This window comes from Glycine soja, chromosome 6 (genome assembly GCF_004193775.1).
Source record: "Glycine soja cultivar W05 chromosome 6, ASM419377v2, whole genome shotgun sequence".
NCBI lineage: Eukaryota > Viridiplantae > Streptophyta > Magnoliopsida > Fabales > Fabaceae > Glycine > Glycine soja.
The window spans coordinates 38,179,416-38,194,715 of record NC_041007.1 but is presented as its reverse complement, the minus strand read 5'-3'; the positions used below and the strand labels follow the sequence as shown (position 1 = coordinate 38,194,715).

The window sequence follows — 15,300 nt, the reverse complement described above, 5'->3', positions numbered from 1 at the left end:
TGCTCAAACCTGGGTATGAATTTTGTTAGATCATATGAACAGATTGAAAATACTGGAAGCTTCCTTTTAGGCCTTCTGCTAAGTCTGTATACTGGAATCAGGAAGACCTACTGAATGCATATATTTGTTGATGAAACATATCACACTAAGGACTTCTATTCAAACAATTCTGTATCATCAAAGTTAGATGTTGCTGTAGTGTGACTTCTTGTTGTGCAATCTGTATGTAGTTTATCATCAATGAGACCTATATTTTAGATTCATTTTTTTAAGCCTTGGTCATATTTAAGATTTGGTTTGGGATTAGGATACTTCTCAATGGAGGAGAATGAACAAGAGTCACGACCATTGTCTTTTACACCAACATTTTCTATTGCTTCTATCTTGTCAATCTTCGTTGGTGTTTCTTTGCTTGTGGAGCGCGCCCTTCACTATCTAAGCAGTGTAAGATTCCTAGTATCTTGATTTAGCTTTTTCCTTTTGTTTTACTTGTGATGCCAATAAATCATCAACAGAAGTGAAAATGAATGTATTTATGAATAAAGTGCCTCTTTATCTCTATCCCTTTTCTGGTGACCAAAGTGCCATGTTGACCTTACTTTATTTTCACACTAATCTAAGATCAGAAGTAACTATGTTGATCAGGTCCCAAAATAACTCATGCTCTATAAAGTTTAACCGCACATGTTTAATTTGTTAATACTTGATCACAATACTGAAGTACATGGTTTTATTATGGTTGTAGTGGTTGAGGAAAAGTAATCAGAAGTCCTTGCTTGCAGCTTTGGAAAAAATGCAAGAAGGTATCATGCATTAATTAAGTTCTACTGCAATACTTTTTTATAATTAAGTTTGATTTCTTGGTACATAGTGCTTACTGACTTTTCTACAATAAGCTAATTCTATTTAACATTTATTTTTTCCTATTTATCAACTCTCACAAGTTTGCAATTCCATCCTCAGAGATGATGCTGCTCGGATTTATATCACTTCTATTGACAGCTACCTCAGACTTGATAGCCAATATTTGCATTCCATTGAAATTCTACAATAGTGATTTTGCTCCATGTACTCGATCTGAGATTGAAGAAGCGATGGAAAAGAATGGCTCAAAAGAGCATAAATTGTTAATGGTTTCCACTTACCCACACTTAAATAGGAGGATATTGGAGGGTATAAATAGAAACTCCTGCAATGAGGTATGACTAATACCTTAAATGTTGTAAGTTTGACTATCATTTGCTTTTATTGCTACGAAAAAATATAAGCCAACTTGGAATTTTCTGTTGCTCAGGGTTATGAACCTTTTGTTTCATATGAAGGTCTAGAGCAATTGCACCGTTTCATTTTTGTTATGGCTGTAACACACATATCTTACAGTTGTCTAACAATGCTGTTAGCCATTGTGAAGGTGAGATGTTTTCTTTTAGAGACAAGATCTGGCTGCCACACATTTATTTATCATTATTGAATAAATGATCATAACTTAATGTGTTCCGTTTATCATTATTAAATGTTGAATCTTCATGTTCACGTTCTTTTCTATGCTGAAAACATGGCAACAATGTAAATTACTGAGTTATTCATTCTAAATGTGGAAATCGATCCAACCTGTAATTTCGTTGTGCTATCACGGGAGGATTATTACATTCCATGAAACATAATCATAGGAATACGAAGCAATCTCATTCAGAAATTGTCCAAACTTCAATCTTCTATTATTTTGAATTCTTGTTTGATATAGTAGCACTGTAATAATTCAAACCAGATTCACAGTTGGAGAATGTGGGAGAATGAGGCTCACAAGGATCGGCATTCATTTTCTGGTAAGCTCAAAATATGTCACTTTCCTTCTCTAGATAAGTGGTCATTCATGTTTATGTATTCTGTAATCCCATTTTGTCCTTTGTAAGTAGCTACTTCAATGATGGACTGTAAAAATAATGCAGTTGTCTGTTTGTACTTCTAATTTATAATCCATATGTAATATAATCTCTGTCATTTATGTAAAATCCAAATTAATATCCATGTTTCGTTCTGATCTCTCGCTCTCTTCTGATTCACTTTACTGAATCTGCCAAGAAATTATGTTGCACTTATATCATCATGCCTTGTTGTCTACTTCTCTTTATTTTGTTAATAAATTAGCTTATCATCAAAAAATATAATTGTGAGATTTCTTCCTTAAACAGAAAGAATTTTACTCATATTAACATCAAGTAGTGCTGATCTACAATAAAAAAAAAAAAAAAAAACAAGTTCTCTTGATCTAGAAATCATTTCCTTAGTTCTTTTTCTGAGGCTATTTAAAGCTTTTTATGTTCTTATGTGCCATTTCATTTAAAAAGACTCTTGATGACCATTGAAGTTCAATTAAATGTACAAAACAATCATTTTCAGCATTGAACATTTAGCCCTTCCAGAAATGAATTGTTAAATGTTTTATGATATAGGGAAACGTGTGGTCATGTAGTTTATATTAAATTCATCTTCTGAAATGGATTGACTATTCTTGTGTTGGAACAGGAATCACAAGACACTTTGCAATGCAAAATCAATCAAATTTAGTTATGTTTCATAGATCAAATCCATTGGTCAGAAACACTTTCCTCAGTTGGGTGGTAATAACAGAACCTCCATTTTATTTCTTCTTTTCCATTTAGTTAAATTTCATTTGTATTTTCAGCATGTCTATTAAAAAAAAAAAGCATTATTTTAGTTTGAAATCAAACAGTCCATAAGAGAGTTTAACAGATTATTCTAAACAAGGGCTAGACTTTTAATCAAAAATCGGAAGGAGTTAATTGCAATGTTTTATGAAATTGGTCATAACCTTAGAAAATGAATCCTGCATTGAAGTATGATCAGTAAAACAAAATCAAAAGTTGAATGATTATTGTTTTACTTTGAATCTTTGATAAAATATAAAAGAATTTATGTTTTCGGCAATCCAATCACTAAAATAATTCATTGGAGATGATAGATACCATGAATCTCTCCTATCTTTCAGTATTGTTTGAAGCCAAACTTTCTTGATATGAATATTGTTTCAATGTTTTGTTAACTTATGGTTTTTCCTCCTGATTTTGTATATAATGTCTTGTTAGTGTTTCCATCTATTTCTGAGTTAAAAGAGATTATATTAAAAAATGGCTTTGACTTGTCATCAACGTGATACCATATATAGGTTCTATTTAGGACCCTGCATTCCCTTATAATGTAATTCTACAGCTATCTAATTTCAAATTTAATTGAATTGCAGACAAGTTTTCTACGACAATTTTGGAATTCTGTGGGCCGCACCGACTATCTTACACTTCGCAAAGGCTTCATCATGGTATCCAATAGAATTTGTCTGAATTCTAAATGTTTCTTATTCAAAAGCAACCTAATATGGTTCTTACCTCATTTTGTACATTAAGGTCACTTTGTTTAAGTCAAGGATATGGTTGTTATGTAAACACTTTCCTCACCATATAATATTTGGAGATAAACTATGGCCTAAGAGGTCACAATCACAACTACAAAGTGCTTATAGGAGAAACGGAAATGTTCTTATTGAAAAGATGATGCTTCATGAATTTTCCTAATTTCAGCTCTCTTCTTTCTGATTTTATGTTTCTACCTTAATTTGGTTGAAGTAACAATCCACCATAGCACTTGTATGTCAGGTTTATTGGTAGTATACTAGTATGCACTATGAAGTGTGCGTGTGCACTACTTTGTGAATGTCTTACTCAGTCTGTTTTCCCTATTCATGACAGAATCACAACCTCACATTGAAATATGATTTTCATAGTTACATGGTTCAATCTATGGAAGAGGATTTCCAAATGATAGTTGGTGTGAGGTTAGTATAGTTGAAATTTAGCTGTTACAAATTACAGTTGTTTCATGACTAGCACCTTTGCAGTTATTATTTTGTTCATCTAGTGTAATAATATCTCGTGTGCTTTTATGTATTAAGAACAATCATAAATTCTAGGATGACCAGTATTTCTATAAATTGTTGAACAAAAAGTCATCATTTCATCTATGAAGTATTTTAACAGGCAATTTGAATAATCATTATACTGAGGAAAGAATATATGTTGTCTTGATTTTGGCCTAAGACACATGTAACATATTATCTTTTATATTATCGCTGTTTTTTTTATAAAAAAAAAATTCTCAAGCGCATATTAAAAACTAAAAATGACTGCTTGAAAATCTCTTGTAGTGTTCCACTCTGGGTATTTGTTGTAGCTTTCATGCTATTCAACATTAAAGGTATGCTTTTAGCTTCCACTTGAAGTCCTATTTTTCTATTAGATTACCTAAATCTTTTTGCACACTATCCAAGCTTACAATTAGTTTCTTTGGTATATAACAGGATCAAATCTCTATTTATGGATAGCTTTCATTCCTAATTCTGTAAGTTAGCTTTGTCATTTCCTACCTTTTAATTTTTTTTTTGTATGTATCAGTCTCATTTTTCTTTTCCATGACTTGATGAATCAATCATTAGCATACAAAGTTTATATGTATTGCAGTGAATGAATGTGCTATGGTAAGGAGAATTACAGTAGATGATTATCTAAAATGTTGCCTTGTGTTGAATTTCTTGGATGGGTATATTTTATTCAACTCTCATTTTATTTCTATTATTTGCTCCTGCGCAGCTTGTTCTTTTAATTGGAACAAAGCTACAGCATGTTATTGCAACCTTGGTATTGGAGAATGCTGAAATAACTGGTTTCTTCTCTGAAGCAAAGTTGACACCTCGTGATGAACTTTTCTGGTTTAATAAGCCTGAACTATTGCTTTCCTTGATCCATTTCATTCTCTTCCAGGTTGGCGACAGTTGTTACATCATGTGCTATAACTGTTGTACTTATATTTATTTTCTTACAAACTTCTGACGCATGCTTATTGGTTTTCTTCTCTGCAGAATGCATTTGAATTGGCTTCATTCTTCTGGTTCTGGGTACTTCCTTCTAGATCTTAAGAAAGAGAATTATACTTTTCAGTAAAGAAAAAAAATTTCAAGTTCTGCTTGAATCATAAATCATAAATTGTATAAAACAATAATGTACAGTAAGAAATCATATTTGAGAGTAATCAAATAAGGTACAACTATACTTGTGATTAGTTATCATTATCTCCATACTGCAACTTTTAAACTTTTTGGTCAATGATGGCTACTAGTTTACCTTAGATATGATAAACCACTCCACAGAGCAAGCTAATGAACCCCAAGAAGAATGATAAATATCTACTTTTTTCTGTTCCTTCTGCATTTAACCAAAATGAATTTTTCATCCGCAGTGGCAGTTTGGCTACAACTATTGCATTATCAGGAATCATGTCCTCCTGTATTTAAAGTTAATCCTGGGGTATGCAGAAATCATTGCAGCCTTAAGTCCTTAACTACTTAGGATGTTAAAACAATTCCTTTTAACTCCTTGTTTACAACATGATAGGTTCGCTGGACAGTTTCTCTGCAGCTACAGTACTTTGCCACTCTATGCACTTGTTACACAGGTGATATCTTGTACAAATGATTTTTTTTTCCCTCAGGACATAGTTTGTGAATAAAAGACTACATGATTACTTGAAGTGTTAATTTTCTCTGAATGATCAAGTTTCTTTTAATAAGGTCTAACTACATGGCATTATTTTTCATTTTAAGTCCCAAGTGATGTGAATAGCATATACCTTGCTCCCAGGTTTCACTTAGATGTGATACTACTAACATATATGTTCCTGCACAAGAATTACATTAAGTAATTTTTTATTATACTAAAGGAATTTTGCCTGTTTCATGTCAGATACAGTAACAGCTTTCCTATTTTTGTTTCAGATGGGAACAAACTTTAAGGCTGCATTAATTCCAGAGCATGTAAGGGACACAATTGATTACTGGGGGAAGGCAGCAAGAAGAAAGAGAAGGCATGGCAAGTTCACTGATGGTTTTGAATTACAACCACTAAGAGCAGAATCATCAGCAAATAGATTTTCAAATAGCCCTGTTACCCCCCTCCTTCAACACTCTGCTTCAGATCCTTCAGCAGTAGCATTCCGTTATAGAGCAGAAAAAATGCTAAGATCTTATTCTATGCCATAAGAAAGATAATGCACAAAAGAAAATGATGTCAAAGATGAAAACAAAACAAGCTGAATGGTACATTGATGAGGGTGAATTTTGTATGATTTTTTAAGTTATGAGGTGAATACTTTTGGCTCCTTTCCTTGACAAACCAAATTCCAATTTAGATGGTTACTGGATATGGTAAAGCTTTTGCCATTACTGATTTATCAATGATACAAATAATAAGATGGGAGACATTAGTGTCCTTTTAAACTCAACCATGGACCAAGTATATATATATAATGCACTTTAGTTGTAATGAACCCCCTTTAAAATGCTAAGGAGTTAAACTTGAATAGACACCAACGAAAATAAAAAGTAGTGTTGAGGTTTAATTTTGGAACCTTGCCTCTAAGGTGCAGTGCAATAGTGCAGTGCCAAAATAGTGCAGTACCTAACTATTTTATGTTACCTAACTATTTTTTCAAACCAAGCACGTAATAAGTCAGCTCAAAATGTGTAACTTACATGGCACAAGCTCTTGCAATTGATGCAAGACATTATTTGCAGTAGGCACATGGTCCTAACCCCGTGTGAATGGGGTGGCACATGCTTTTCAACATGCTAGCAACAGCATGGGAAACTATTTCAAGTAGGCAAAAATAAAATCATCAAAGAACGTACAACTTAAAAGTAACTTAACAAATTTATTTGCTCATATGTTAAAAATTAGGTTGCAAAGCTCATTTCAATCCTTTCGGTAACACATTTGAAATGAAAATCTACTTCATTATTTTCCCACTGGAAAATGCTCAAACCTTTAGAAATTGTACTGTTAGCAAATTGACAAAAGATGAACACAGAAAGCTTTTACATCATTCGGAGAAGTTTCAGAAAATCTGAAACTCTGCATCTCCTATTTGATACTACATACTTTTCATAAAATTATAGCATAACATTCAGCCATCTTCGCCGTTGCTTTCCCCTGACTCCATTGCTTTCAATTCTTCAGCAAGCATCCTCTGTCTGTTCTGTGCTTGTCTTTCTACAGCAACCATATACAAGCCTAGACAATTGTAGTTATCAAAAGTAGAAAAGTAAGATTGTAATTGAATTAAGTTTTGTGAGAAAAGGAGCACACTTGGAGACATATTAAAAGTATGATTTTGATAACAAGATAAGGGGAAAGAAGACATGACACCAATGAAAATAGGTAAAGAATACTTACTGACGGCACTTCCAATAGCACAAGCCCAAAGAATTCTCATGGACCACTTGTCCGGAACTATTCCTCTGCTTCCCATGGTATGTAGTATAGGCCAGAAACTATGCTCTGAAATGAAGGATAAGATTATACTACAAGCTTAGCAAAAGAGAAACTAGCATAATTTGTTGAACTGTCGATAAGTATCCCATCCCATTTGACACAAGCAAACAATTTGTTTAAATCATACTTTATTTCTATTTTTTCAATTTAGAAACTCAAATAACTAAATAGAATTTTCTTTGTTACCACGAAAGCTAACAGTTACATCTCAAAGCATTCAGACTGCAAATTCATCACTGTGCATAGCAGCTTTCTTGTCTGATTTCTAATTTTTCAGCAATCTAAGAAACAAACACCAACCCTGTCTAGGAAACATGGATACTAACATAGTCTCTATACCCATGTCAAACAAGTACTTGTGTTACAAACTTCATTAACACTTGGGATATTTTAAGTTACATTTTGCTATTTTTATACTTATACTTTTTTAAAATTTATACGAATACAAACATAAATACAATAACTAGATATATGATGAAAAATTTAATCAACTAACACTAGGTTTTAAAAACATTCACTCTCTTCTCTATTTTGAGCTTTGTGCTTTCATGCTAATTTTACACTATTTTTATACATGGTAATATATTTGTGCCGTGTCTTATTTTATACATGGTAATATAGATGCTAATTTTACACTATTTTTATACATGGTAATATATTTGTGCCATGTCTTATTTTATTCTTTTTTATTTTTATCAACCAAAAAGGATATATATTAAAGAAAAGAGGTACCAGAGTCCAGAGGTACCCTATCAAATACAAGAGGACTTGATTGACCAAGTTACAAATAGGAAAGACACCTAAGCTGTTTCATTCCCACCATAACTCAGCCTCACAAGATACTACTATAAATTGTAATAACAAGTAACAGCCTATGTGTTAATCCCGTATTCCCCCACCAAAAGCCGTGTATAAACTAAATCCACCAACACATGTTAAAACACTATCTGGGTAACTGATAGGAACATAACCAACCCAACAAACCAGGAGAAATGTATAATATTACTTCCCTACTTGTATTAGGCAAAAAAAAACTTGAGATCCAAATAACAGAAACCACGCTTGCACCTTTCCATATATCTGTTGCAGTCCCACGTAGCTTACTGTGCCATTTCTTTTAGACATAACGTCGGATCTGTTGACCAAGTATACCACGAAAAGGAGCAATTTCTTCACTTTTGATTTCAACCACAGCCAGGATCTTGTTTTAATAAGGCCCCACAGCTTCCCCTCATCCAGTAGCTCCTCATTAAATGCAATAGCATTTCGATGAAGCCAAATACCCCATATGACAGCATATCAGGTAAGTTTCCACTTGTAATTTGATTTTTTGTTGATCCCCCAGATTGAGTGTTGTAAGAAGTGGCTATTGGCCTCATTATGCAGGACAGAATTTAGTACCACCCAAAGATAGCATCTATTCCACATTGCATAAGAGACCCTGCAACTGAAAAACAAGTGTTGTGCTGCATCCCCCAAACTGTATTGTCTTATAATTAATAAATTTTCCAGTATCCCCATGTTCATACATATCCATATGTCATATTGTATCTGTGCTTCCATACAAAACTGCTTAATGTTTATCTCCTCCATAATCTGCATTCCAAGCTTAGCATGCTTGAAATACATACTCCACCTTGCAGGCGATTCTCAGCACCCTAGCTACCGAAAACCTGGACCTGTCCACCCCATCCCCCCTTCCCCGCAAATTATATACTTTTAAGAATAGAAATTTACCTTATCGCCACATTATATTAATGAATAAGATTATATTGTAAAGCGGTCAAATCTTATTGGATATCTGTATAAAACTTCTACATTAATAGTGTATATAAATTGAACTCAGTATCTTAATTAATATTATTTCCCATACAGTTGAACCCTAAAACAATCCTGTCTTACAGTGTACATAAAACAATGAAGCAATAGGAACTATCTTAGAAGTTCATTTTCTCCAAAACTCATTACCAATTAACAAAGTCAATAAAATCTTCAGAACAATGCGGAAGAAGGTGAGCTTCTGCCTTCACTTGCGGATAAAATTTAAGCAAAACAAAAAATGTAATCATCACAATTGGAAGGATGAGAAATCTACCATCTATAGCCAAAGCACAACAAATTCCAAATTTTCAGCCCAGTGAAAAAGAAAATACGAGAAAAATGTCACGGAATTTGGATAAAATAAATAAATAACAAAATTCAAATACATTAAAACAAAATTAACAAGACAAAATCCTCAAGACCCATCTTATTTTAAATCATTTGAAACCATCCCCACCATTCCATGAAAAGAGAAAAGGGGAAAAAGAGTGTATACCTTAGAACCTTTGCCTACAATTTGCAAAGTATTGCTCACTGTTGCAACAGATGCAAGAAACAGCGTTGAGTATTGTTCTCATTACACACTGCATCGTTTTATGTTAAGGGAGTTCCTATTGGCCCTACTACCAAGGGCTGACACTTTTCTTCTTCTTTTTTTTTTTTTTCCAAAAATACTCTTTTCATGTGAATCCGATTTTATTTTATAATTGTATAATAGAATCATATTTTTATAGTCTGTGAGGGGTTAAAAAAAAAAAACAACACACAGTCTTACAGGGTGTATTAGATTAAGATTTCAAAGGATTTTAAAAGACTTTTTTATTATTAAAAAGTCTTGTGGTATTCAATTAAGACAATAAAGATTTTTTTTCAGGGCAACAAAATCTGTTGGTATTCAATTGAGATTTCTTACCACTTTTAAAATATCTTTTGGTATTCAAAAGTAAATAGATTTTGATGGATTCTTTTGTGGAATGGATTTTGAGAGACTTTTTAGTTAGAAATACACATAAAATACTCCTCCAACAATCTCAGACTTTTCATAATCTTCCAAAGACTTTTTTTTCTCCTGCCGAACAAGACACAAACCACTACCAGGTTCATTCTCTTACAACTTTTCAATCAATTTTATCTATTTTTTTAATGGCAATCGATAGTCAATATTGTTCATACTATATGTATATTACGCAAATCAAAAGAAAAGGGTGCTGTATATGCTTCAAGATTTCGTATTCATATTGTTTTCAACGTCCAGACAATGAATATGCATCAAAAGAATGGCAATTGATATGCATCAAGATTTCATATTGCTTTTTTTTTAGTACTGTATATGCAAATCAAAATAAAAAAACTCTTTTTTTTTCTGTTTCTTCAACTTGTTTTTTTACAACGTCCATTATTATTATTATTATTTTCTTGTGTTATTATTAAAATGTTAATTATTAATGTGTTATTATTATTTTTTTGACAGCGTGTTATTATTATTATTATTGTGTTAATAATTTTTTAATTGTTATTGTGTTATTATTATTGTTATTTTGTTAATAGTTTTTTTTTAAATGATTTTATGATATATGAGTATTATTTTTATGGAAAATGCTAACATGTGCCCTTAAGACACTTGTTAGTGTATTATGTATAGAAATTTTGTATTGAAAGTTGTGCAATTTACTTTTTTAAAAGTCAAAAATTATTGTTTTTAAGACATAGTTACTATTGGAAGTATCCTTAACATGTGCCCTAAGTGCGCATGTTAGCATGACCCTTATTTTATTATTAGGTAGTTTTTTATTGGTTTTTCTATTGAATTGTATATTATTCGGGATATAGTCACTATACTTTTGACAATTAGGAAACAATAACTATTTTTGTCAAATAACTAGTTTCTTATATATATATTAGCGATCAAATGGGGGATTCACAAGAAAATAACAAAGGAAAGAGTAGAGACAAAGATAATTATGTATCTTGGACTATGGAGGATACCAATGAGTTGTTGCACCTCTTGGTGGATGCTATGAATAGGGGATTGCGTGATGCCAATGGGTCACTTAGCAAACAAAATGTAAAACGAATAATACTTCCTCAACTCAATGCAAAAATTAAATTCCCTAAAACTTATAGTCATTATTTGAGTCGGATGAAGTGGTTTCGAAACCAGTATAACATGATGTCAACCCTTATGCACAACAACTCTGGCTTTGGATGGGACCCAATTGGAAAAACTTTCACTGCTCATGAGGATGTATGGAAAGATTACTTAAAGGTGAGCTAAGTTCATAATCTTTTAAATATATTAATAGTTATAAATTTAGTAAATTATAATATTTGTAGTATATTAACAATGATTTTTTTTTTAGTCCCACCCAAGTCACAGCAAACTTCGAGGAAAAAGTATGGTTGATTATGAGTATTTAAAGATCGTTGTTGGGGGTGGAGTTTCTAGCGGGAATAATTCTATATCAGTCGATCCAGATGATACTGATGCAACAACTTTTGAGCCAAAAAATAGAACTGTTGGGATAGAAGAATTTTCATATGATCCTAATAGTGATACATTCATAACACCAAATAACTATGAACCAGCATATCAGCCTCCATCACCAAACCAACCAAGTCCACCATCCCACCCCCCTTTAGATTCAGAGGTTCCCATAGAAAAATAAAACTGTCACAAGCGAAGGAGATCCGAGTATGGAGGGAGTTCAAGCGCTGTTGGGATCAACAATCAAGGCAACGTTCTGGAAAATCTTTCTGTTGGCATTGGGACTATTGCTGTGAATTTTGAAAAAATATCCAACATGATGGAGAAAAGAGAAAAAGATAGAGATAGAGATAGAGAGCTCGAGGGTATTATTTGGGATGTTATAAAAGAAATTCCAAATTTGGATGACATAACGCGTTTCAAGACAGCTGAATTGTTAAATACTAAAGCAAAAAAGGATTTTTTCTTGAAGATGTCACCGGAAGAACGCTCATCTTGGATAAACTTTAAGTTAGGGAATAATTAATATTTTGATCATCTATTATTAACATACTATTTTAAACATCGTGAGTTTGTTGAACTATATCTTTTGGGTCTCTATTTTGGTTGAAGTATTTGGTTTGTTTTTTGGTCGAACTATTATGGTTGTATTTTGGTTGAAATATTTGGTTTGTTTTTTGGTCGAACTATTATGGTTGAAGTATTTAGGTTATATATTTTGTGAAATTGTTGTGGTTAAACTTTAGTTATATTTATTTTATATATGAATTTGTATTAACTTTGATATTAACTTTGATATTGACTTATAACCATGACCATGACATAAAGAACGAAGAAATGGATGGAGATATATATAATGAAGATACAAATGATGAAGATATAGATGACGAGGAAACAAATGAAGAATTTTATGAAGCCACATACACATATGTGATGGCAATTTATGCTTTAATAGATATATTAAATCAGTTTTTGAATATGATGCGTGGTGAACATATTGAACGTCCATTAACTCGACGACAAATTACTAGTCGGGGATATGACTATATACACAAAGCATTAAACGATGATCCTGCAATCTTTCGACAAGTATATAGGATGTATCCTGATGTATTTCGAAAGTTGTGCACGATTATAAGAGAAAAAACACCTTTGGAGGATACAAGATTTATTTGTGTTGAAGAAATGCTTGCATCATTCCTACAGATTGTCGGCCAGAACACTCGATATTGTGTAATCCGCAATACATTTGGCCGATCACAATTTGCTACAAGTGAAAATTTTCACAAGATTTTGAAAGCTCTGAACTCATTAGCACCTGATTTAATGGTTAGACCAAGCTCAACTGTGCCTGAAAAAATAAGGGAAAGCACAAGGTTTTATCCTTATTTTAAGGTATGTGATCATTATCTAATTATAACAAAATTATAATTATAATTGTGATTATTATAATAATATTTATGATTATTGATACACACACTTTAGGATTGCATTGGAGCTATTGATGGTACACATATTCCCGCATCAGTAAAAGGACGAGATGTAAGCAGTTATCGTGATCGTCATGGAAATATATCACAAAATGTATTAGCTGCTTGTAACTTTGATTTGGAATTCATGTACGTTCTTAGCGGGTGGGAGGGTTCAGCACATGATTCCAAGGTGTTAAGTGATGTTTTGGCAAGGAAGAATGGACTTAAAGTGCCCCAAGGTAAGTATTATCTGGTGGATTGTGGATTTCCTAATCGACGCAAATTTTTAGCCCCATATCGAGGTGTACGATATCATCTACAAGATTTTGCAGGTCACGGTAATGACCATGAAAATGAAAAGGAATTATTTAATCTTCGGCATGCATCCTTAAGGAATGTGATTGAGAGGATATTTGGTATTTTTAAATCGCGGTTCACAATTTTTAAGTCAGCACCTCCATTTCTATTTAAAACACAAGCAGAGCTTGTGTTGGCATGTGCAGCACTTCATAATTTTCTTCGCAAAGAATGTCGTTCTGATGAATTTCCAGTGGAACCTACTGACGAGTCTTCATCTTCATCTTCAGTGTTACCAAATTACGAAGACAATGATCATGAACCCATTGTTCAAACACAAGAGCAGGAACGAGAAGATACTAATATATGGAGGACTAATATAGGTTCAGATATGTGGAGAAATGCTAATAATTAGGCGAACATGAAGTGAGAATCACTTTGTTATTATTTTTTTAGGCAATAATGACTTTGTTATTAAAAGGTTTAAAATTTCTATCGTTTTTATTTTCTTTATTCAAACATTATAATTTATTTATCATCTTTTTCATTCACTTTTGTAACTTCCGTTATTTTTTTGTTTAAAATGTATTAATCTTTCAAAATCTTAAAAATCCATAAAGTACTTTGAAATCTTAAAAATCTGTGTTAGAAATCCATTAAAATCTTGGGTTAAGAATCCTGATTGTAAAAAGTCTTTTAAAAAAAATCTTTTAAAATCCCACAAAATCAATACAATCACACATAATCTTTTAAAATCTTCAAGATTGTTTTTGTCAAAATATTCTGTCAAAATTCCAATCCAATACACCCCCCTTATTTTGTTGTATAATTGTATAATAGAATTGTGTTTCCCTTATTTTATGAAAGATTGTGGAAAAAAAGACGCAATAAAAATTTGACTTTATTGCACATTATACAACAACATCCTATTTTTGTTACTTTGTGAATGCAGTGTAAAAAAAATAATGAAATTATCGTTTATTTTCGACCCAAAAACAAAATATGCTTTCATTTCTCGTTTCCCTCTTTTTCCTCTGCACTCTGAGAACAGATCATAGTGAAGATTTGGCTTGATGGGTCTATATTGATGCAAATTGGAAGTGTTTGCTCAAGGGGGCAATGAGAACGCGCAGTGTGAATGGCCATTGTTGCAATGACATTGGGATCATTGGGTTCAGATCTGGACGAAGGTGATGGCGCGCGGCATTGGTGCGATGGAGATGGGTTGTGTGGGGTGAAAATAAGGTGAAGGAGAAAGAGGGACAAAAATGAATTATTCTCATGTTTATAGGGCTGTCCATTGGGATAAGACCAATGGGTTTTTGCTATTGCACTTCTCCCATTTATTAAATGCACTTTCCCCTTTTATTTTTTTATTAAACATAAAGTCTAGGTCGATGGCTTATTCAAACCTAGATTGTGTTGGCTTGATGCCTTTATATGCATCTTGGTTTAAATAAATACATTAGGCCAACTCAATCAAGGACTGAACAACTTTTCAAGCTGCCGACCTAAATTATATGTTTAATAAATAAAAATGGATGGAAGGGGTGCAACAGCACAAGACTATTGATTTTACCCCAATGGACAACCATATAACTGGGAGGAGTGCAATAGCAAAAGCCTATTTGTTTTACCCCAATGGACAACCATATAACTGCAACATTAACTTAAAGTAGTTTATGTTAGGTTTAAATGGACACAATGAACACAAAAAAATTGCATTTAAACCTAACATAAACTACTTTACCTCTTTATAATCTCTACACTTGTTAACTAATTGTTGTGCACAAATATAAAAACAAATACTGTATTAATCAACCAAAAA

The 15,300-nt window shown here is 32.5% G+C and overlaps 3 protein-coding genes across 4 annotated transcripts; 2 read left to right on the top strand and 1 right to left on the bottom strand.

Annotated features, from left to right (window-relative positions):
• Positions 1 to 244: 244 nt before the first annotated feature.
• Positions 245 to 6,217, top strand: LOC114416892 (MLO-like protein 11). The gene is made up of 15 exons (XM_028381934.1): positions 245 to 444; positions 746 to 803; positions 964 to 1,199; positions 1,295 to 1,411; positions 1,769 to 1,826; positions 2,527 to 2,621; positions 3,263 to 3,337; positions 3,765 to 3,850; positions 4,220 to 4,269; positions 4,373 to 4,413; positions 4,662 to 4,832; positions 4,931 to 4,966; positions 5,308 to 5,375; positions 5,463 to 5,523; positions 5,843 to 6,217. The coding sequence occupies exons 1-15, from the start codon at positions 319 to 321 to the stop codon at positions 6,104 to 6,106; spliced, it is 1,542 nt and encodes a 513-aa protein (XP_028237735.1). The 5' UTR covers positions 245 to 318; the 3' UTR covers positions 6,107 to 6,217.
• A 540-nt stretch (positions 6,218 to 6,757) lies between these two features.
• Positions 6,758 to 9,885, bottom strand: LOC114416893. 2 transcript variants are annotated; one of them, XM_028381935.1, is made up of 3 exons: positions 9,715 to 9,885; positions 7,299 to 7,403; positions 6,758 to 7,136 (listed from the first exon to the last, which is right to left on the bottom strand). In XM_028381935.1, the coding sequence occupies exons 2-3, from the start codon at positions 7,372 to 7,374 to the stop codon at positions 7,030 to 7,032; spliced, it is 183 nt and encodes a 60-aa protein (XP_028237736.1). In that variant the 5' UTR covers positions 7,375 to 7,403; positions 9,715 to 9,885; the 3' UTR covers positions 6,758 to 7,029. The 2 variants fall into 2 exon arrangements, with proteins under 2 accessions (XP_028237736.1, XP_028237737.1); XM_028381936.1 differs by lacking the exon at positions 9,715 to 9,885 and adding an exon at positions 8,466 to 9,096.
• A 2,655-nt stretch (positions 9,886 to 12,540) lies between these two features.
• Positions 12,541 to 14,004, top strand: LOC114416197 (protein ALP1-like). The gene is made up of 3 exons (XM_028381060.1): positions 12,541 to 12,792; positions 12,910 to 13,098; positions 13,189 to 14,004. The coding sequence occupies exons 1-3, from the start codon at positions 12,541 to 12,543 to the stop codon at positions 13,885 to 13,887; spliced, it is 1,140 nt and encodes a 379-aa protein (XP_028236861.1). The 3' UTR covers positions 13,888 to 14,004.
• The last annotated feature ends 1,296 nt before the right edge of the window (positions 14,005 to 15,300 follow it).

Excerpts from the sequence above, each read along its gene's own strand:
- LOC114416892 (XM_028381934.1), top strand. The coding sequence starts at position 319 with ATGGAGGAGAATGAACAAGAGTCACGACCATTGTCTTTTACACCAACA. Across the intron at positions 1,200-1,294 it reads ATAGAAACTCCTGCAATGAG|GGTTATGAACCTTTTGTTTC; the intron begins GTATGACTAATA and ends TCTGTTGCTCAG. Across the intron at positions 4,967-5,307 it reads CTTCATTCTTCTGGTTCTGG|TGGCAGTTTGGCTACAACTA; the intron begins GTACTTCCTTCT and ends TTTCATCCGCAG.
- LOC114416197 (XM_028381060.1), top strand. The coding sequence starts at position 12,541 with ATGGATGGAGATATATATAATGAAGATACAAATGATGAAGATATAGAT. Across the intron at positions 12,793-12,909 it reads ATCCTGCAATCTTTCGACAA|ATTGTCGGCCAGAACACTCG; the intron begins GTATATAGGATG and ends TCATTCCTACAG. Across the intron at positions 13,099-13,188 it reads GGTTTTATCCTTATTTTAAG|GATTGCATTGGAGCTATTGA; the intron begins GTATGTGATCAT and ends CACACACTTTAG.
- LOC114416893 (XM_028381935.1), bottom strand. The coding sequence starts at position 7,374 with ATGGGAAGCAGAGGAATAGTTCCGGACAAGTGGTCCATGAGAATTCTT. Across the intron at positions 7,137-7,298 it reads TGCTATTGGAAGTGCCGTCA|GCTTGTATATGGTTGCTGTA; the intron begins GTAAGTATTCTT and ends ACAATTGTCTAG.